This window comes from Stegastes partitus, unplaced genomic scaffold (genome assembly GCF_000690725.1).
Source record: "Stegastes partitus isolate 25-593 unplaced genomic scaffold, Stegastes_partitus-1.0.2 Scaffold72, whole genome shotgun sequence".
NCBI lineage: Eukaryota > Metazoa > Chordata > Actinopteri > Pomacentridae > Stegastes > Stegastes partitus.
Genome location: NW_007577803.1, coordinates 547,373 through 570,260, shown reverse-complemented (window position 1 = coordinate 570,260; position 22,888 = coordinate 547,373). Strand labels below are relative to the sequence as shown.

Genomic DNA, 22,888 nt, shown 5'->3' with positions numbered 1-22,888 from the left:
TATTTACAGGGATGGTTAAATCTATGCAGCGCTGTCAGTGTTACCAAATCCACTTAAGAAGGACGCTGACCTCAAACTATATCTAGTCGTCAACATGTTAGAGAAACAGAGGGACTATCCACCATATCACTGCCCATGTTTACTTCTGTTTGTGTGGTAGGAGCCATGATTTAAGAATGTGTCAGAGCAGAGTGTGGATCCAAAAGTACCAAATCATGCACACAACTCTGTAACCACATCACTGAAAGACACCCGAGCACACTCCCACATGCAGCAAAGAACCACATGCACGGGAATGTTGGGCAACAAAGTGCCGCGCCGCCGAGCTGCGAAACCAACCGAGTGCAAGCCAGTCCCTTAAGAGAATCAATATCTATCCAATTAACGTAGTGCTGATGAATAGGTGGCGGCGGCTGATCACCTGGCTAGATTAGGTTCTCCTTCTTCTCGCCAACGATATTATCTCCGTATCAAGAGCTCTATTTTGATCCCGGGGCACGATTGCTGTGTGTTCTGTTACCTGTAATGAGAGAGAAAAACATACTTAAGTGAGAACTTGAGAGCGTAATGAGAGTCTGACAGGGTTGTGTTTCCAACCACCCGGCTACTGTTTCTTTTGTCCGCCCAATAAGAAAGGACACTTCCTCCGGGATGAAATCAGGGCCACGTGGAAGAAAAAACACCGCTGGGGTAACATCTGAGCAGACATCTGATGAGTTAGCGCCTCATCCCGAACCAGACGTCACTTCGCTCGGAGACTCTCAAACTTCTTGAGTTTTGAGCCGCACAAAAAAAAAAATCACTTCTACAGCACCGTCATGAATAAAATAAATCAACTATCCGACGGCTTTCATGAGATTTGTTATGATCCAAGCAATCTGGAACACAGCAGTAATATTGCATGTAATGCCGATCCAAGATTTGACGAACAGGTCAGAAGTATTTTCAAAGCTTTGCCTTCTTTGGCTGAGAAACCTCTCCAGAATGAGATCATTTATCTCACTTGGCCAAGTGCAGAAACATCTCTGCGTTTTTTTATATCTGCTCCTTTTGGGTGACGGCAGCTCACTTTATTCCTGCCTTAGTAAAGAGCCTCTCACATCTTTAGGCTCTTACAAAATGCAGCAGCAAAGCTTTCAGGCAACAGCTGAAGACACAAATTGAGCGTTGAGTGTTTTTCCAGTGGTTGCTTGATCGTCTGGGAAGAGTCTCCTTAAAGATACCTGGCCTCTGAGAGCAGAGGACGGGGGAGTGCAGGCCTCTGATGCTTATTTTATTTCCATTTATTTCATTAAGTAGATTGAAAGGAGCACAAGCACTACTCTGCAGTTCAGTTACAGAAATCAGCTGCTCGGCTTCAGATCTGATCCCTTCCTTTAGGAAATGAAATCAGTTTGGGTAATAAGCGACGTGTAGCTTGAAGAGCCACCGTGCTGGATTCTTAAAAAGGATGGGATCGAACTAGGATGAAAAAGAAAAAATTCAGATTAACGACAGACCCGGACACGCCGAGGAGACAGAGGCAGCGGTCGGCTCTGCCCACCTGGTAGCCTGCTGTATAGGATTCCCTTTTATGCTGAAAGGGATTCTGAAGTCAGCAGGGAGCCTTGTTGATAAGCTGCGAACCTGCTTTGAATGAAAATTATTTCACCCCGAGCAGACGATACAACGCCGGCTCATTTTGAGTGATTCGGCCCGCTGGAGGGTGTGCAGGTTTGAATATTTTTCCATTACCCGTTTGGATTCTGTAAATCAGCCATCACTCATCATTACGAAGACAGAGCTCACTGATGATTACTGTATTTACGACTGGCGCTGCGGCTCCCGCTGCCTCGTACGACTTCATTCAGTTTGAACGCAACAACAACAAACCCAGGACTTGTTGTGCCACTTTTAAGCAACATAGCTCCAAATTCTGTGCTATTTTTTTCATGAGCTAACTATCTGTTATCTATTAGCACATAGCACTTTATAGCCTGATAGGTTAATGGCTTGCAAACATTATATATGCAAGCAATAATTGATCAAGCATGTAAATGCACAGAGTGACATGCAACTTTAATGTTGATGGTGCATCCTGCTTCGAATAGCAAATAATATACGTCTGTGCAGCTTCTCAGTCATCCAAGTCGTGGTATTGGCAGGAGCTTCAATAGAAAGCAAATCTCTGTCAGGCTCTCACATCTCATCCAGGAGGCTTCTTTAGTTCTGTGGGTTACAATCGGACACAATAATGCAGTTTGGCAGTTTGGTTCATAAGAATAACCGATAACATAGAGCCTGAGTCCCTGAAGTTGCATCTTATCTCTGCTGTGAAATGTCAAACGTTAGGGGATGAAAAGGGACATTGTACCAGATAGAATAGTGACGGTTTTCTTGTTTGAGTTTGTTTTGTCGCAGTCTTCTTCCAATCCAGTTTCATTTTTTGCAAGCAGCAATCAGCAAATCACCTCATTAACCAGACAGTTTATCTGTTATCAATAGCACGCCTTTCCATTACGTTATCCTGATCCTGTCCCTTTTTGGCTCCCTTTTCGTTTCCCTCTCACTCTCCTTTTTATTCCATTCTAGGAGCCGAGAGTTAATCTGTCTATTCACACCATCCGCTGAGAGGGCAATTAACCTGATCAAAACTTGCCAGCACCGAGATCAAACAAATTTCAGCAGGGATGGGGGGGCGGTAAAGGGAATCCACAGAGAGAAGAGAGAGGAACTGGGAAATCACAGGACAGACGGTGAAAGAGAGGCCGCTTTTTTTTAGAGGTTGGAAAAGTTAGACAGAGCCATCAGGTGAGACCTTCAGGTGGCCGTCGGTGTGAAAGTGCGCGTTCAGATGGTTTTTAAATAGCTGAGTGACTCATTGGCTCTCCCCTGCACGTAGCTCGCACCGCCGCTCATCAGACCCCAGCACGCCGGCTGCTGCGATCTCATCTCAGCCCCTCTTGCCTGTGAGGGATTAAACTCTTAATCCGCCAGGCTGAGGCTTGCTATTAGTACCGACAGGGCTGCAGCTATCTTTGTGTTTTCTGATGCATGTGTGCATGTCTGCGCCGGCTTCTGGTGCGCTGCATTGTGGTATTTGTGAGATGGAGAGGGTGGGCAGCTGCAGGTATGAGATTAATAAAAAAAAAAAAAAAAGCTAAACAATGAGGCAGGGAAAAAGAGATGGGGGTGGTGCAACACATAAACAAGTTAGCTGGTTTAACGTTGGAGGGCTTCCCTATCTGCCACCTGTGCCAAACCAGATTGAAAAAATAAAAACTCTGAGAGTGTTCCTCTGCCTCTGTCTGTGTGTGTGTGATAAAGAAGCATAAAATGTGACAGACAGAATTAAAAAGGCATATTGCATTACTGTCACGGCGAGGCACCTAATCCATTCAGCTCAAACCCCTCTGCAAGGAAAAAAAAGCCAGCTGATTGAGAGCTAATAGCCCAGCGTGTGTGATCAGTCTCATGTTGCATACACTAACCAGCCCTCCTGCACCGTAGGTTAATGAATAGTGATGGAGGGATTCGCCGAGCTGAACGTCTTTGTTCTCAGCACACATACGGAGACCCCCGCCTCGCCTACCTCCTCAGTTTCCATCTCTACCCTCACTAATGTGTTGTCTGCTGCTCCGTTAGCGGCCATAAAGGCCCGGACAAAGTGTTTGCTTGTTTTAGCAGTTCCCTCAGGCGCACGCAGCCTAATGAGCTGCTCCTCAAGGACAAAGTGGGCGTTCGTTAGCCCGCCGATCCAGACAAATCGCCCAACGTGATGATTGTTTTACTCTCTGAACTTTCACCTCGTGCAAAACTCGACTCCATTGTCGCCGAGGCTGGCATCAGGCTGCATGTGTTGAGCTGGAACAAGAACAGGGGTGTCAACAAAGTCAGAGCTGAACGCTGAGGTCTGTTTGCTCGTGACGCAGTCAAAAGTTTGGCCAGCTGTTCGGTGTCACTTAGATTTATCGGTGTCCTTCCTGCTTCTGTGGGACGGAGTTCTTCTCTTGTGTTTCTGCTGTCGGCGAGTTCTTGGTTCTGTTGTCCCAGCTGGAGTCGTTTTTGTTCCAAAAATGAGGAAGTTCTGCAAATATTTTCACTATTAGTTCCCAGAATGTTCTTCTTCTCTCAGTCAGGATGAGTAAAGATGCTCCAAAGATGTTTGGTGATAACACTGTTAGACCGCTACGCCGCTATGTTGCTCAGAGAACGTTCTTCCTTTGTTTGCATGTAACATTGTGGGAACGTGTGTAGATAATGTGTTCAGCAACAACATCCCTGATGTGTCTTCATGACATCACAGGTAGGATGTTCCATTTAGGTCAATATATCACGTTACAGGAGCATCTGATGAAGGACACGCCGTTGTCTGAGGTCTCGACAATGTTTTCTGAAAGTTGCATTGAGAACGTATTTCCTTTGTTATGGCTATCGAGCAAGTGTTTATAAAAGAACGTTCTATAAACATCCTCAGAACATTGGAGGAAAATGTTCCACTTTTCTTAATATGTCACATGACAAGAACTTCATCACTTGAGGCCTCGATAACATCTGGAGAACATTTTTCAAATGTTGGTTTGAGAACGTTCTTTCTTTGTTTTCACGTAACATTGTGGGAGCGTGTGGAGATAATGTGTTCAGCAACAACATCTGTCTTCATGACATCACAGGTAGGATGTTCCGTTTAGGTTAATATATCACATTACAGGAGCATCTGATGAAGGACACGCCGTCATCTGAGGTCTCAACAATGTTTTCTGAAAGTTGCATTGAGAACATACTTCCTTTGTTATGGCTATCGAGCAAACATTTCTAAAAGAACGTTCTATAAACATCCCCAAAACATCCTCAGAGCATTGTAGGAAAATGTTTCACTTTTCTTAATATGTTCTTTCTTTGTTATCATGTAACATAATCTATGTTCCTGACAATGAATGATATATATCAGCATATGTCTTCATTATATTACCTATATATCAACATTATTGGAAATGATTCTTAAAACGTTATCAGAACATTTCATTAAAATGTTTTCTCTGAAACATCATCAGAACTGTTGGTAACGTTAGCCAACGTTCCATGGCAGTTTGGATGCTAAACATTCAGCTCATCCTGGGGTTACTAGACGCTGCTGTGTTTCACATGCATTTTCCAATATTGCATAGAATTAAACAGAAAAGCATCAGTAACTGAAAAACAAAGACTAATATGCTTCAGAATAAGATAATTAAGTAGAAAAATCACATAAACTTACACCAAAAACAGCTGCTGCAGAACCCCTGATAGAGGGCATTCTTTAGCATAAATAAATAAATAAATATATATAGAAATTTTACAACATTCAATGCACTATTCACAAAATCTATTCCTGTTTTTATCCTTTGAAACAAAATGTGGTGCAGTTTCTATTAAAAAAGACAAAATGGAATTCAATTAGACAGAATAAGTGATTCTAAGGTAGAAACAGACCTTTGCTTTTCACACAATTTGTGATTTTATCATATGTGACCGTGTTTCTTTAATGCCATTATTTCACCATTATTTTCTGCCTGCAAACACCTGACTCTGCCTTGCCTGCAGATTTACTAGTGCAGGCAATTTGGGAGGGAACCGCGCCCCCTGTTGCGCGCCGAGCATCAGGGTAGGGAACATGGAAGACAACGTCTCCTCGGTGTCCTTGAATTCCACACTATCTATGAGCAGAAAAGGGGAGACGAGTCGAGCGGAGACTCGGAGTCAAACTCCTGCTTCCGCTGCTGGCAAAAATGTCCACTTTACCTGCACTTAAACCGGGAGACTCCCCGCGACCACCGAGCGTGCCGTCACCTTTTGCGCAAACTTGAACTTAAGCTGCCCGGACTCTCCTCTGTTGCGCACCGCGGCTCCGACTCCCCTCCTCCTCCTCCTCCTCCTCCTCCTCCCCTGCTCTTCCTCCTCCTCCTCCTCCTGCAGCACCACTAGTCGAGCTGTAACGGGACACTTTTCAGCGCACCAGACCTTCACCCGTTTCCCCCCCTTGTATCTCACACTTCACACTCGTGTGCGCGCCTTCCACCGGCTTGGATGATGCCACGAAGGTGTCCCTGTGGTGCTTTTTTTTTTCTTTCTTTTTTTTGGACATGTGGCTGCTGAGGATGGTCGCTGACACCCTGATGTGGTGCTGAATGATTATCAGAGGGACTGCGAGGCGACACAGAGGGATTTTTGTTTTCTTTCATTTTATTTTAACTGAGAGCTGCTTCGGCCGTCTGGAGACGAGTGAGGGGCTCAGGGTGGTAAGCCGCACTTCATAAGTTCTAATGATGTCTGCGAGGTGTGTGATCGTAGCTTCACGTCTGTCTGAAGTTGAAATGTGCTGTTGGGATACTTAGCAGGAGGAATGCTGCTGTCTTTTCATCTCGCTAACACTGCAACATACAAATGGACACAAGCTTAGTAATGTGGCAGCAAAATAGTTCTGAATTCACTGTAAGATAAAGGATGTGAAATACCCTTTAAGCCACATTTGACTTTGACTCCCATTATTTGTTTTCCTTCCAACAAGATTATCTAACCACGATTTGGTTATATGATCTTAATTAAGCGCTCAATTTAACCGAGTTTAATTATAAGGGCGCAAAATTGTGCTTTATCCGGTGTGTGCGCGCGCTTCTGCAAGTTGGTGAGAGACAGAGAGAGAGGAAGAGAGTTTTCTTATGGTACATTAAAGCAGCTCCATCCATTTGAAATGCACATCCAGACAAATGCAGCCACTGTTGACTGATGCTGCCCGACTGACTCCTGAATACAGAATCACCACTTCATGGAATAGAAGTCACAGAAAACACCTCATTTCAGTATAATAGAGCACGTGAGTTGGGAAAAGTAGTCATTTTCATGTAGTTTTAACATTTATGTTTAACTCAAAAAATAAAAAAAAGACAACAGTCCTGGTTTACTGCCCTGTTATCTCGTTATTAACTATCTGTGTCATAACTTATTGGTGGTCCAGTGCAGAACCGAAGCAGCTCAGGATTGTCTGATAACACCACAGTGTGCTGCTGAAGAAAAAAAACATCTCCTTCAAATTAACTTTCCACCAGAGAAAAGCAGGCACCTCTACGGGGACTACGAATCGATTAATAAATAGTTTATCATGCTCTCCTCTCCCTGTGAGGTGGAAATGAAACACCAGCATCGTGACAGAAGTGATTTATTGGTTCCTTCAGTACAGGATCTTATCCTCCTGGATCTGAATTAGTGACGCATGTTGGTGCGATCCATGCTTCAGACCGGCTGCTGCTTGCAGCCACACATTCAATGAGCCTGTGGTTACTGTCGAGCAGGAAGATAGCGACGGTCCATGCACTGCTCTTCATGCTACTGATGATATTCACGTTTTAGTGAGCCGAGTTAGTGTAGCTCTGACAAGCCCACAGCTCCTGTAAGACTGTGGAGCTGTATTAGTCTTACAGGACATCATGCTGTGCCAAGCATCAGAGCTGTGAGTCAGGACTAGTCACAGTGACAAATGAGTGCTGTAATTATGTGGGGAAACCGGTACCTACATGCCTTTTGATTTATTTATATTTTTAGAGCTGGTTGTAGAGTTGAGATGGAGCTTCTGGCATGTGTAGAAAATCTATTACAGCTTTGTATTCACAGCAAAAGCTGGCAGGAGGAGAGTGAAGGGCATTCGCCCAAATGTAAGTCAGCTTTATTGTCAGTAACTGGATAAAACAAGCTATCAAACGGTGCATCTCACAGGACGATTCCAGCTGTTTCAATCTGAGCCTCGCTCTTTCATCTTTTGCTCACCATTCGATACTAAAAACACTCTCAGCTGCTGCCGCTATAGCAAATCTTTACAGGAGAATCAGTGAAACACCTTCAAAAAGGGTGCAATTATGTGATTTTAATAGCAAGTTAATAGTAAACAAACATAGTTCTGTTCACTGATTTTGACCTGCCTACACAGGTGTAACTGAAAGGCTTTGCAATGGTTAACTAGAAGAGTCTTTGTAAGGTTATTAAACACATCAGTGCTTCTCCTGCTGTGACAAACGTCCAAGAAGTTGGCTTTGATGAAGGCCTACTGACAAGCCGAGCTTAATCAAATCGCATAACCAAATCAGTGCAGGAGCTGCAGTCAATAAAAGTCAAATAAGATGATATTAGGACCCACTTTGAAATCAAACTCTGAACCATAACTATTCAAGGCTTTGATACACAGCAAACCATTCTGGGCAACTGTAACATCTGACAGTGCCAATAAGTTTCAGGCCAGTCGTATTGCCAAGAAAAACATTTTGGACCCCGTGTTTCCGTGTCTGTTGCTGGGATGACTGCCCGTTTACGACAGCCAGTAACTTACTCCAAGTGTGAATAGCGCCTTGCAACCTGAATGTTCTTTTCTACACTTTTTCCTTAAAAATCCTGACACTCACACGCACTGAACCAGCCAAACCCTCCTTATTGGTTGTTGATTTGGGTGTAAATTCCTTTGCTGTCCACTCCGGTCCAGCACTGACCACGGTGGCCGGTCATTTATAGCAGCAGAGGTAAAGTGTCAGTCTTGTTTCTCTCTGAGAGGAGGAAGGAGGAGGGAGGGGCCTACAGCACTGCAGTCCCATTTAGGTGTGCTGTTTCTGTCTCGTCCTCACTCCGTCTGTGCTCTCACCATTCTTTGTCTATTCTTGCTCCGTGTTGTTGCACCGGCATTAATCTCAGTCCATCCTCACTCCGTTCTCACATTTTTCTTTCTGTTTCTCTGACAGTGCCTGCGTGATGCCACCATGTGTCTAGGCCCTCCCTAATCCTGTTGCGACGACACAGAGGATCCCCCTTCAGTCCCTGGACACCTCAGTGCTGCACATTTGGCTCCTTGACTCATCCAGTCCATCCTCTGCAGCCGTAAACCGCTGATCAGTCCTAACCCCCTCCCTGTATACAGGCTTTCCCTCTCTGCTCTCTGGCTTCAGAGCGGGATTATCTACTGATCTGATGCTGAATCCTGAAACACCAACTAAGCGTACTGTGGACCTTTGACGAGACAACTCACATTCAAATGTGACAACAGGTCTCCTGACACTCCTGTCCTTTGTGGGTTTCTGGTAGCTGTTTGGGAGCCAAAGCCATAGCTGAAAAAAAACAACAACTCTGAAACCAAAAAGACTGAAAACTATCGACGTTTTTTGTTCAGCTTGTCTCCAGTACATGTGGGCTGCAGCAGGAAAAGTTTTCTAATGCAAAAGTTTTAATGTAAGTTGTTGCAGGCTTCAATACAGAAAGGACTTCTCCAGACTGAAAAGGTTAGCAGGGCGCTGTCTGCAGACTCCTTCTGTCTTCGTTACCCGCTTTGAGCTGCCCTTTCAGGAGCAGCGTGTTTTCCAAATGCTGCCATGCCCATCATCAGCAACGCCAACCATGACTTCAGCAATCTGTCCGTCAGCGATGACAGCAGTCTGGACCGCATCTTCACCGAGATCCCCGAGACTGAGACCATCAAGGTATGAATGAGGCTGTAACTAGAACTAGAGATGTTGGAAACTAACATCTGCTCATGTGTTGAATTTTTCATCTCTACCACTCCAGGGTGTGTACTACCAGAGGGCTCAGTTCATCCGTCGGCCAGAGGACCTGGTTTCCATCGACCACGCCTTGCTGGCAGTGATCAACGTCGGGGGAAACCGCTACACCTTCCCCTGGAGCACCCTGGAACAATTCCCCCTCACACGTCTTGGCCGGCTCTGCGACTGCCGATCGCCCGAGGACATCGCCAGCGTCTGCGACGACTACGATGAAGCCCGCAAGGAGTTCTTCTTTGACCGCTCGCCATCCGCCTTCAGGGTCATCCTCAACTTCCTGGCTGCGGGGAAGCTGCGGCTGCTGCGGGAGATGTGCATCCTCTCCCTGCACGACGAGCTGACCTACTGGGGCGTGGAGATGGCCTACATGGAGCGCTGCTGCAAGAGGAAGATGTACACGCGCATCGAGGAAGTACACGAGCAGGAGAGGCGCGAGGAGGAGCGCCGGCAGAGGAACGCCATGCAGCGGGTGCCGGTGGAAGAGACACAGTGGCGGAAGGTGATGAACTGGCTGAGAGATATGGTGGAGAATCCGCAGTCGGGCTTACCGGGGAAGATCTTCGCCTGCATGTCGGTGATCATGGTCGCGGTGACGGTCATCAGCTTGTGCATCAGCACCATGCCGGACCTCAGAGAGGAGGAGGACAGGGTGAGTTGGTCGCAGTGTGTTTGTGGATGTAGCAGCAGCAGCAGCAGCCACTGAACCCAAACCAATACCAAATTATCAACTGTGATTCCTAAACTTGAATAGGGACCATAAATTAGAGTTTTGTAGGAAGATGTCTACAGCAGCTCTGTCTGTTGGGGAGATTTATTACAAGTGGTGTGAGTGATTATAGCTGCCTCCTCTAACAGCTCCTCTGTGACCGAAGGTACCCTGATCAGAGCTGCTCGTTCTTATCACAGTGAACTGGATGCTCATTTAGGCTCCAGCTTTGTTTCCTGAAAACGACCGTGAATGTTGACTAAATAATATGTCAGAGTTTGAGTAAGAAACTTGAATTAAAACCTTGGAGTTTATGAACAAGTTTGTCCATATAGTCTGACTAACCAGATGTAAACTTCAGGTATGAGCTTTCTATTTCCACCACAGCTCTCACCTTCCTTTCTGCTGTCTGCATGTTCCCATTTTCAAAATCCTCTTTGCTATATGATGCAACAAACAGCAAACTACGTGCTGAAAAGTTTTGCAGAAGATTTGGATTGTGCAGTAGGGCTGCTTCGGTTTTTCTTTTCTCTGAATTATCCGTTTTGTCGTCTTTCCTCAGTTTCCAGATGCTTTTTGGTTTAATTTTGCAGGTGCACCATCGCTATATCCTGGGCTTAGCGCTAGCCAAGACAGTTGTGATTGATTTAAAGAAACATAAACAAGACAGAGCATTTATTTTTTGCGCAATGGTAATGAAGTGCAACCAAAGCATTGTCCAGCACTGACTTAGCAGAGACTAAGAGTCATATAATACACTGCATGTCGGTGGGAACCTCCGATTAGCGTCACAGTCTTCCCTCCTGTTCCTGATTTACGGTGTCGAATAATGACCAGGAGAGTGTTGCAGCACATTATGATGTCACGTTGAAGCTGACCTTGGACCTCTGGGATATAAACTCTGTTCACATCATCATTGTATTCTATCAGCACTTGTGTTAAATGTTGTCACAGTTATCGTGTGAATTTCTGAGTCACGGCCAAGAACACGCGTCGTGAGGTCACGGCGACCTTGACCTTTGAAATCTAATCGGTTCATCGTCGCGTCCAAGTGAGTGTTTGTGCCAAATTTGAAGAAGGTATTGAAGCAGGTGGATGGATAGACCTGAAAATACAATGCATCCGTCCGCGACTGTCGCCAGCGGGGAGGCATAAAATCAAAGCTGAGAGTCTGGTGTTGTTTAGTTCAGTTCAGGGCAGACATTGTAATTCTGCAACAAAAAAAGGACTAAATTCTGAAATATAAAACTTCCTGTCGTCACACCCTCTTAAGCATCCCCGCGGGACGCTGCTGTGCATGTGTGTGTCCTGTGATCTGTGTCCGCCCATAGCAGAGCGGGATAATGAAGCCCGAGCTGCTCACCGACGCCTGTCCACTATCTGAATAATGAAAGGGGCATACTGTATGCTGCAAAGAAGACATACTCACACAAATGTGCATCGGTAGACACATCCACAGTCACTTTTGCACACATTAAAACACACACACACACGTACATGCACCACCAGCCACATCCCTGAACATGCACATACGGCCATGTGCACATACGACAGTAATGAACTCCTCCTCTGTAACCGATATGGCTCTCCGTGAATTATGCACGCATTTATTCTCTAGTCTTCTGTTCGCCTATAAAATCTGACTGCAGCATATGCGCTGTTTAATAATGCACAGTTTTCCTTTTACTTAAATGAAATTGCCTGCACAGTTTCTACCTGGGGGTGAGAGTTTTATTCTTTCACATATATTCAGCAGCGCTCCCCTGTCTTTTAACCCCTGCATCGGAAAACGATGCAATTACATAAGAACAACCGAGTCGAAACTTCTCCAGGCATCTCCCAGCAACCGTTTGCCCTTAAATAATAATTCTAATGTAGATACAGGCCCCTATATGTGCACAGAGACTGGTTGCTGCAGGAAAACTCCACACACCTGTGCAACAGAGGCTCCCCGAGAAGTCGTGAACAGCAGCGTCCTTGTATTGATTTTGATATGAGCAGTCTCAGGCAGCCAAAGGATCGAGTGCAGGAGGGTGTTATACTGGAGAATTTAGTGAGGCGGAGAGCGCCAGTTGCAGAATACCTGATGAGTTGTAAAGGAGAGGATTTTGAGAGCCCTGCCAGGAGGAGTCCGGGAGCTGGTGACAGTCACAGGAACACAGATGGACGAGCTCGGCCTCTCTGATTCACCGGGTGCTTGTAAACCTGCAGGATTGAGTGATGCTTCTGATATGGGCGTTTTACAGCATATGATGGGCCAAGTCTGTCAGCATTTAGCCTGGAGGGAGAGAAAAAAAACCCTAACATAGCGGCGTCAGATGCTGTTGTAGATTGATTTTCTGTGCAGTGTCTGGTGAAAAGGTTCACAACACAGGATGCACAAGAAAGCAGACATTCAGGGAGCAGAAGCAGAAAGACATCGTGTCTCCTGATGTATAGCATCATGGTTGCATTTCAGATGCAAATGGGAAATTGGGTTTTCCTGCTTGTTATTCTCTCAGGTAAACACAGCAGCAGCAACACAGAGAGTCAAACTCCGTTGGAAAAAGAATCTAACTTCAGAGGCTGGTTCACATTTCTGGACATTAGTGTTATAGGAGAAAGAACCTCTACTTGTGACAACAGGCCGTCTTACGATATTTAACTGCGTCTGACGTCTCACCACCTGCGGGACGTTTAGTTGTGTTCATTCAAGCAGCTCGTTGCATGTGTTCATTCTTGGAACTCCATCCACAAATCCATCTGCTAGTTTTTCTCATTTCCCCCTCTCCGTTCTCTGGAGTTTCAAACTATTCTCCCACGTTCGGCTACCGAGCTCCATCCGCAGTGGCCGGCCGGCGAGCCCAGGCGTGAGCAGCAGGACTCCTGTCATCTTTAATTCACGCGGCCCTGCAGTTTGTCTCTCTGTTCTGCTTTGTGCTGGAGCCGGCCAAAATTCCCTCGTCCGCTCATCATTCATCCTGCTTCTCTGCCTGCCTCTGTTTGGGTAGAAAGGAGAGATGAAGTAAGAGGAAGACGGAGGGATAGGCGGGTAAACAGAGGGCTGGATGGAGAGAGAATTAAAGAATGGACGAGAGGAGGGAAAGAAAAGCGAGCGACAAACACTCCTTCATGTTCGCCTCCGTCTGCTCCCCTCCGTCTACGTAATGCGCTGCTGCTGCTGCTCGTCCTCAGCTGATCCCGTCTATCAGACAGCATATCTCCATGAGCTAAATGATTCGGGAGGGGCCTTTATCTTAAGGCTCGGTGTCAAACCCGCTGATAATAAGCGCTCTTTCATCCCTCCGCCTCCTGCTGTGGGTGTGTGTACTGTAATAAGTGCGATGCTCCGTATGCAAAAAACTCTCCGTGTAATTCTGGAGCCACCATTATTCCTTCAGGCCACGTACAGATGCGACATTTTGACAGAATGCACGGCGCTCTTGTGTTTCAACAATGCGGGTCGATGCATGAAATATTCAGTTTTATCATCCCCACGGACGTGCTTCAACAACAACTTGATTGCCTTAAAGTAAAATAAACTTTCCTCCAGTGGCTTACGTACAAAACATACTAGTTTGTGAGACGTCATGGGAACATTAAGGGACTGGAATGTGCCTGCAGCGTGAAAGCTGAATCGATAAATCAGCCGTTTATTAGCAAATATGAGGGGGTTTTTTTTGCAGATATTTCAACATCATTGAACATGTCTGCCGGTGAGGAGCAAAAATTAGAAAATAAAATGTATAGAAATGCCGAGCAAGGTTTGAAGTAATTAAGAAAGGCTGTCTCCATTATATAGTTTGACGGTACCAGCAAGAGAGTTTGTAGAAAATAAAACGTCGATTATAGTTTTTAAAAAATTCCAGGGGATCCATATCAAGATGGTTTGTTTAAAAAAAGTACTACCGATATATATTATTAGTAAAAATGATATTGGGCCTGAAGAATCCAGGGTTGGTTGTGATCTATTTTTTTACCGATTGTATTTTTAAGTCTTCTCCATATGACTTCTTCTGGGTTCTAAACATTCCCATCACAGTAGTTTACCTGTTTAGTATAAAAAAAACCCAAACTACTAATTACTGTTTTGTGACTGTACTGTATGCTATTACAAATAATCTTTCGGTAGAATTATGTTTTGGGATTAATTAATTGCAGAACGTGATTTGTCGTGGAGTCAGAGCCGCTTCCTGTTTACGGCGGCGTCTCTTTGTAACGAACCATTTGTAGGATGAAAGTCTTGCAGCCAACACGTCGGGAATAAATGTTTTTATTCAAAGTTAGACAGTTTGCACGAACCTGTTTGAAACTTTCTGACACGCTCGTCCCTCTCCGAAGCACCTGTCTCATTAGACTGGATCTGCAAAGAAATCCTTTGTTCAGGTAAAACGCAGGCTGGAAGTCAAAAATAAGGGTTTAGCTTGTTTCCAGGTCTTTGCATCTCCAGCTCAGATTTGTTCACTGAATCGAATACTTTATTGACAGCTGCTTTGGAGGATCTGCCTGTAAAGCTAGTTAGCTGGAATACCGCAACAGGAGAACAGCAATAGTCTGATTATTCTAGCTCTATGTACAGTAATAACTTTTAAAGTCACTTTTTGTTGTGTTAGCAGCGGCTGCTTCTGCTTTCATGTTGACTGAAAATATCAAAGATGTAACGCTGAGTGAATGAAATGGAACCAACTGGTGATTCCCTGATGATTAAGACTAATGTTTTGGCAGTTTGTTATGATTTAGGTGGCTCAGTGGTTAGCACAGTCGCCTCACAGCGAGAAGGTCGCCGGTTGGCGTCCCGGTGAGGACACCCGGGATCTTTCTGCGTGGAGTCTCCATGTTCTCCCCGTGCAGCGTGGGTTCTCTCCGGGTTCTCCGGCTTCCTCCCACAGTCCAGAAACATGCTGAGGTTAATTGGTGATTGTAAATTGTCCGTAGGTGTGAATGTGAGTGTGCTTGGTTGTCTGTCTCTAAGTGTAGCCCTGTGATAGACTGGTTACCTGTCCAGGTGAACCTGCCTTCACCCTGAGTCAGCTGGGATAGGCTCCGCCCCCCATGACCCTGGTGAGGATTAAGGTGTAGAGATGATGGATGGATTTAGGTGCAGTCTGATGGAAGAAAAAGCCTGATAAACATTTGGTCTTTTATTTGTAATAGAACCTCCTCTGCATGACATCAGGATGACAAGAGTTAAAGAAAGACGTATGAAAGCATCTGCTGCAATGATCTTACTTCCTAATTACTTCTTCACTTTTACTACTCAAACAGATTAAACTCTTCTCATTCTGGTCATGGCTCCTTAATAAAATGCCGCCGTATCGGAAGCGTTTATATTTTTCTAGATTATTTCATCACACGCTGAGTCGGCAACTCCAGACTGTTCCCAGTTATTTGAGGAAGATTGCTGAGTTCGTGAGATGATTTTCTACCCAGACTACTGCTCTGACCTCGCTCTGACCCCGCTAATCTCCTTTAGTCAAATCTCTGGCCCTGTGTTTGAATTGGAGGGAACACGGTGTATTTTTTATTTCACTCGGTCTGTCTGGAAAGCAGCAGCACACATTGATAACTGGCTGAGTTTACATCTCCTTGTTGTTCAAATGTCAAACATCCACCAAAGACTCTGACGTTCTTTCTTTCCGCATATTTCTCACTAAAACTTTTCTGGGCACGCTTCTTTTTTTTTCTTCTTCTTCTCTCTGCTGCCATAATTTTCATTCATTTCCCGCGTATACATCAAAGTGTTTTACTCTCAGCAAGTGTCGCTCGGATTCATGTCTTTAATATTCTCGCCGGGTGACGGAGTATTTTCAGACAGCCTCATCAGATTTGCTCTCCTTTTCCTAATTCAGTCGTATTCTGGCCCGGGGAGTAATTGAAGTGGCCGTTTTATGTCCTTAATGCCGTAAATTGAAGTGGGATTTGCTGTTCAATAATGACGTCCCAAAGCATCAATCACAAGTATCTGGAGAGACGGCAGCAGGAAGAGAGAGGAAAGAGGAAGACAGCCGACTGTGTCACTTAAACATCAGGCTGTGAGCTTTTCTTTTGATTGACTATCCACTTGTTTTCAAGCAGAGGCTTGTCAATAATCTTATTGAACCGCAGAACCTGCCGAGGGCTTGTGATTGCAGAGAGGGGAGGCGGTGTATGATTTCTTTTTCTATTAGGAGACAGTAAACAGAGAAAGTCGGCATGAGACGGCGATAATGCGCCTCGTGACGTCTGAGGGAAGATAAGGTAATTCCTCGCGTATGAGAGAGGAGGAAATGGAGGAGTCTGGGTGAGGAGGACGAGCAGGAGATAAGAAGAAAGAGAGGAGGTGCGAAGACTAAACTAGTCGTGAAGCCGACTGTCTCTCCTCCATCACTTTCTCTCCCAGAGGAGCTGTTTAAAACTCTGATGTAAGAAAGAGGGGATGAGTCCTCTCACTATACCTGCCTCACAGTCTTGTTTAATCTCATTTTGCTAACATTTCAGGATCTTATCTCAGAAGCAGGACGAGCCTTTCCTGTGCTGCATAGTGTCACCAGACGTTGAGTTTAAATTGAATGCAAAGGTTATTCATGAATAAAATAGCTCATTTCTGACAGCTGATGATCACGTGTTTCAGTGTTAGCATGGAACAGACGAGCCGTACAACGTGTTATCATGCACATTTAACAGAATATATAGTCGCTTACACGCAGCAAATTAATCCGTAGAATTAAGAAAAGAGCGACCGCAGAAGACGAGGTCCGCTCTGCTCGTCACGTCTCCAACTGCCAGGAACTAAAAACAGGCTGTTGTGTGAGTTCGTGTCCTCATCCGGCCGTTTGCACCGACGTCCACCGAGGACCAGTTGGCCGGGATGAGGAGCTTTGGCTGTGATAAAATCTCGCAAGAATTTCTGATTACGCATGTACATCTCCTACTTCTGAACTGAGCAGAATTCCATTATGTGAATCAACAAAGCAATTTTTTTTTCTTCTCAAAATTGCTGTCTGTGAGGGGGAGTCGGGTTTTTGGTATCTGACGCTGTCTGACTGCCTGGAATGAATTTCCCCTGCAGCTCGGAGCGGCACAGTCTGATATGAATTTTATTTTGTGTTCACATAATGTAACTGAAGGCCTTCCCGGCGTATAATTTTATTTAACATAATTTGCTTCCACACCTGAGATGTGAGTCACGTACTGCAACGGGAGCCCGAACAGCGAGGCCTTAAATGATTCAGTGCGTGTTTGTGTGAGCTCGCTTCTCTTTCATCGGCCAAATCCTGAAGACAAAGCAGCGTCATCAATCACGAGCGTGTTTGACTGTTTAACAACGGGGGCACTAAATGCACTCTTTCTGTGAAATGCTTTTGTCTGCCCTCCTCTCTTCATAACTTCAGCCTCCATTAAATGAACATGAAGGGAGCATGAATAGGCGTCAGCGTCGGTAAACTTTGCCGCCTCGGCCGGGTGACGCTGAGGCAGGCGGTCAGTCGGAGGGACTGGAAGTCAAGGAAAGTAAATGAGACTTCCCAAGAGCTTGTGGATGGAAAACATAAGAGAGAGGATGGAGGAAAGGATGATAGTACTAAATATTTAGGGTCCGAGCATCCAAAAGGGTGTAAAGACCCCATTGGAACTGCTCAGGTTTTTATTATTATTCGTTACAAAGAAATGCATTTTTGAGGTCCTAAACGTACTCACACACGCACAAAACTTCTCACACACATCAGACCCAGCGAAAAATGTTATAATTAGGGGAAAATACACGCCTCAATACAAAAGTGGCTCAACAGCGCCACCTACAAAATTACGAAAAATGGGCCCCCAAACACATCGAGCCACGAAATTCGGCACACACATGTAACATGCTGAGACGCACAAAAAAGTCTCAAGAACACATACCTGAAACTCAACAGGAAGCCGACCATTTTGAAAAAAATGGCGAATTTTGGACGAAAATCGGTCATTTTCAACATCTATCTCCTCCTAGGGGGAACGTCATACACACCTGAAATTTGGCCAGGACAAACTACAGGACGTGGTGATTAAAAGTTATGAAAATGCTCCGCAAAAGTCTGATGGCGTGGAAATGGCGGCCCATGCAATTTTGATCAATGGCCATTTTGGCCGTATCCGCGGTGTTTCCGGCATTTAATGGAGTCCTGTCAGAAGGCCGTTTCACCGACAGCTACAAGATTCGGTGGACATGTGTAACAGGTCAGGACACACAAAAAAGTCAATCAGCACCAAGCCCTAAACCCAACAGGAAGTCCGCCATTTTGAAAGAAACCGTCAGAATTTTGCGTTTTTTGCTCATTTTTGGCCATTTTCAAAATCTATCTCCTCCCCGGGGGAACGTCATACACACTGCCGCAAGAAGCAAAGACCTGTCCAATGTCGCTTGTGGCTTTAACTCTTTTAAAAATCCCTCTCTGGTTATTGATTCAACCCCTAAAAACTCATTTCTGTGTTGAAGTTACATATTTAGAAGTTTTTTTCCCATCAAAATAATCAGCTCCTACTTTAAAATGGTGCAGATGTACCGCCAGCTCGAGCACACCAGCTCACCTACAGCTCTCGTCAAACAGTGTACTCTATGCTGCACAATCATAACAGTTCTGGCGTATATGTTTGAACCAGAATCTAATTGTGAAGACGTATAACGATGCAGGAAGCCTCGCCTTGGAGGTTTACACGATTTTGGTTTGTTGCATCTGAAACCCCAGAAGTGTGCGTCTGTGTTTTTGAGACTGATATGCTGCAGTTTAAAGGTGGAGAAGGTCAACCGTGGCGGTGACTGCTTATTTTGCTCACAACGTCTCTTCCTGCATACAAAAAAAGCCCCATGTGGACGTGTTAACAATGTCAAAAAATTGAATTTTCACCTTTAAATTCACCGACGCTTATTCTCAGCCACACTGGAGCAGCTTCAGACGACCTCTTTACAACCGAGATGATACGAAATGAGAGCTCTGAAGGTGAACAACAAAACAACCGAAAAGCAGCTCAGTTTTTGCTAAAAACAAGTTCTGGCTTTAAACCGTGCAGCAAAAGTGACATCTTCTTCAATCTTACACACCCTCAAACCACAAGAGGATCCGTAAATATCTGCGTGACCGACCTGCTGATCACCAGACTCCACGCATCACAATACATACGACTATTAATGAGCGTGCACACATGCATTCCTTGTCTGTTCCTGTCCTCGGGTTCGTACTCTGACCATATCAGCGCAGAGCAGATTCCATGCCTATTACGGCCCATCTGGATATGAGCCGTATTCCCTCCGTCTGATGTGCTGCATGGCTGCCAAGTGGGATTATTGAGAGATTGCACAGCGTAGACGAGCAGACAAGTGCAGCACAATGCGGTGGAGTGGTGCCATTTGCCAGACCCTGAGAGATTTTGAGGTTAAATTCAAACTTAGCTCGTCTAGACGTTCGTAATTTGATTTAGTTTTTTTTCATTATTTGATGCTGTTGTGATGATCTTCTTCATAATGTCGGATACACATAAATGTCAAGCAGCCTTCACGGTTCTTAAGTGCGACTAAGAAAGTAGAAAATCAGCCTTTCTTTGATGTGTGCAGTATCCAGAGAGGTGTGTCCTTCACGGATCAAAGAACAGCAGGTTGAACTTGAATTTTCTCCACAACCTACCAGACCAGAACTGACGGTTTATCGGCAGGATGCTGCTGACAAAGTGGTAAACACTGCAGAGAAGTGGAAAGTTTCATGACACCCTTGTAAATAAAACCTGGTTTGGTTGTATTTATGCACCGTCATGCAGCTTAATACAGTTTAGTGATGAACTGGGGAGAAACGGACTCATGTTCGAGCCATTGTGGTTTGTTTGGTATTGAAATGCAGATGCTGAAAAAATGCATCATCTGAATGGAGACAAGCAGAGTAATCCTCGCCGAGCATCTCTGGAGACTGCTGCTTGTTCAGAGCAGATGTACGGTGGCCCTGAGAGCTTAATGTATTACATCTCAAGGAAACTTAGGCAAGGAGACAAAACACAAGCAAACTAAGGAGAGAGCTTCACTGATGTGACAGCACATGTGCAGTAAGGTAAGGGGAAACAATAAAATCCTGAAACGCTACAGACTGCAAGGAAAGTTTTCTGGGAGATTCTAAAATGCGATGAACATGGCTTGCATGTGTTCCCAATGGAAAATAAGCCAAAATTTATGTTTGTTTAAATATTTCGACTTTATGATTCACATATTCTAAATAGCTGCTGTTAACTCTGCAGCATTTCTGTACGAGGTTTTGTTTTCTTCTCACTTTGCCACCTTTTGTCTCAGCGTCAGATTAGTAAAGATGTTTCTCTTTGCTTTTCTAAACATAAATATTTTATGTGTTTTCTTCATCACGGATCACTGAGTTCTCAGGGCCAACTTGGAGATTTAAAAAGAAAAAAACAAACAAAAAAAAAGGAAAGTGCTGGAGAATAAATAAATTAGTCTGAAGCTGAATAATAGTCAGTCGTTCTCAGAGATGCTTTTCATCTAAAAGCTGCAAAGTATGTCAGTATTTTTGATTTGCAAAATCACAAATCTGACTTTAAATCTCACTTTTTGAGCTCATTTTGTCCAAAAACAAAAACACAGTGACACTGAACTTCATCATGTGTCATGTACAGTATGTTTTAATCCAGTTCAGTTTTAAGGTGACACAGTAGACGATGATGACTACAGGCTGTATGTAGTAGGGGCTTCAAATGTTCAAATTCAGCAGCTGTGGTTAGACCTGGACTTAAATCCTGGTCACATCAGAGAGTAGGACAGTGAAGCTTGGCGATGTGCAAATTTGGTTGGCTGCTACTCACAGGGCTGCTTCTTGAACCACTGAAGATGCCGTGCTAACCGCTAACATGCTACCAGGCCGGAACCATGCTTATGTTATGCTTCCCGCATCTGTGTTTGCAAGGGTCCTCTAAGAGTCCTCTAGGTGCACGTGGACCCCTTTGCAAACATACATGTGCAGCCCAAAGTTTGTGCAGACTGCGTCCCTGGAAAACAAATTCTGTCATCCTCACCTTCATAATTCATCATTAAAAGATTCAAGCAGTCGCCGTCAGACTGTGGAGGTGATTTGATTTGCTTTCCGGCGACAGTGCCCAGACACAGTGGGAAGTTCTGAATTCTTCAAACACCCTGTGTCATGTGTGCACGGCGCACCACAGGAATAATCACGCTGACATGGTGTCGCAGCCCGATCGGCAACCAGCTGCTGCATCCTGCACAAAGAACAAAGTCAGAGTCAGCCGTTCAGAAACATTTACTGGAGCCACATGTGTTTTTCTGAGTTCAATGTGAGGGCCAATGCAACCGTCTGCATCCCGTATAGTATGTATACTCTAGTATGAATGGAACCACGTGCACTGACGCTGTTCAAAGTCTGCCTTGGTAAACGCTTGAGTCGGCCTTCAGTCAATCATTCACAGTAATGTAAAGCAGAAAGCTGGTAAGGTCACGAGTAATTCATTCAGGAATAATAATTTACTGTCAGCTACTGTCTAATGAATCTCTGTTTACCATTCCTCCTCTGTAGTAGTTGATACTGACTTGGATAGATTTCTCTGTTTTGGACGCTTTAGCATCATCAGGATTTTTGACCGTTGATCTAAAGTACACATTTGCATGATGGGAGTTCACCAGAATGGACAAATGGGAAAAAAATCTGCATGTATTTACATACCTCTGTGAGAAAACCCAGTGATTAGAATAATTTTAAGCTTATTTATCAGCAACAGTACCATTTTGAATGCTGATGTGAAAAGGCTGTTGGGAGAGCGGCAACGAATGCACCACAGCAGACAGTCTGGCAACCGGCAAACAAGCGCCTCTATTTATACACTCAGACGGTAATTTGTGATGCGAGGCAGCTGGAGAGGCAAGAAGCAGATTAGCGCCGATTAACGGTGAACCTCAGGTATGCGGAACAAGAGGGCACCCAGAGGACGCCTGCTGGACAGGTGGGGAACGACGCGGGCAAAGAAAATCAGAAACAAAACACACACAGTTAACAAACACAGCTGTTCCCTCAGGTTATATACGCAGCAGCAGCAGCAGGTGTCCACCGCCGTACATTCAGCCCAGAGCTATCGCAAAATCAAAGAGCGGCTTCACACAGCAGCTCAACCCCGTCATAGCTGAAGTCAAACACACGCAGTCAGCAGCAAACGTGCACACACGACAGCAAATGAGTGTTTGATATCTCTTCTTCAATCTAATTTCCTGATGGGACATATTCAATATCTTGTAATAGATTAAAAAGAAAAAAGAAAAGAGATAAAAAGCAGATATGCTTACACAGGATTGTGATAATAAAAGTGGATGGAGTGTGTGTCGGGATGTGTGTGTGATGGAGTCTCTTTGTGAGTACATTGCTGATGTACCTGCAGCCTGATGAGACACTAACCACTTAAAATACTGCGCGAGAAACACTAAATTGCTTTTACAGCGTTCTGTAGAGAAAATGGAAGCTTTGTTCAATCTGTACAGTCGACGTGTGTGTGTGTGTGTTTGATTTGAGTGTCTGTGCATTCAGGTTGTGTTCTGTAGCACCATTTTTGAGGCTTTAAACAATGCACGCCGTTTTCGACAAAACACTCCTGGAAAAACGGAGCCTAACAAGCTGGAAAGCGAAAACCTAATTTGTTATTTATGTGTCTT

At 44.8% G+C, this 22,888-nt stretch overlaps 1 protein-coding gene across 1 annotated transcript in view; it reads left to right on the top strand.

Moving 5' to 3' along the window:
- Positions 1-9,362: 9,362 nt before the first annotated feature.
- The window catches only part of kcng4a (potassium voltage-gated channel, subfamily G, member 4a), a 23,784-nt gene continuing 10,258 nt past the window's right edge, over positions 9,363-22,888 (top strand). The window contains exons 1-2 of the mRNA XM_008276450.1: positions 9,363-9,470; positions 9,556-10,197. Of these exons, the coding sequence (XP_008274672.1) occupies positions 9,363-9,470; positions 9,556-10,197 (750 nt within the window). The remainder of the gene's footprint in view (positions 9,471-9,555; positions 10,198-22,888) is intronic.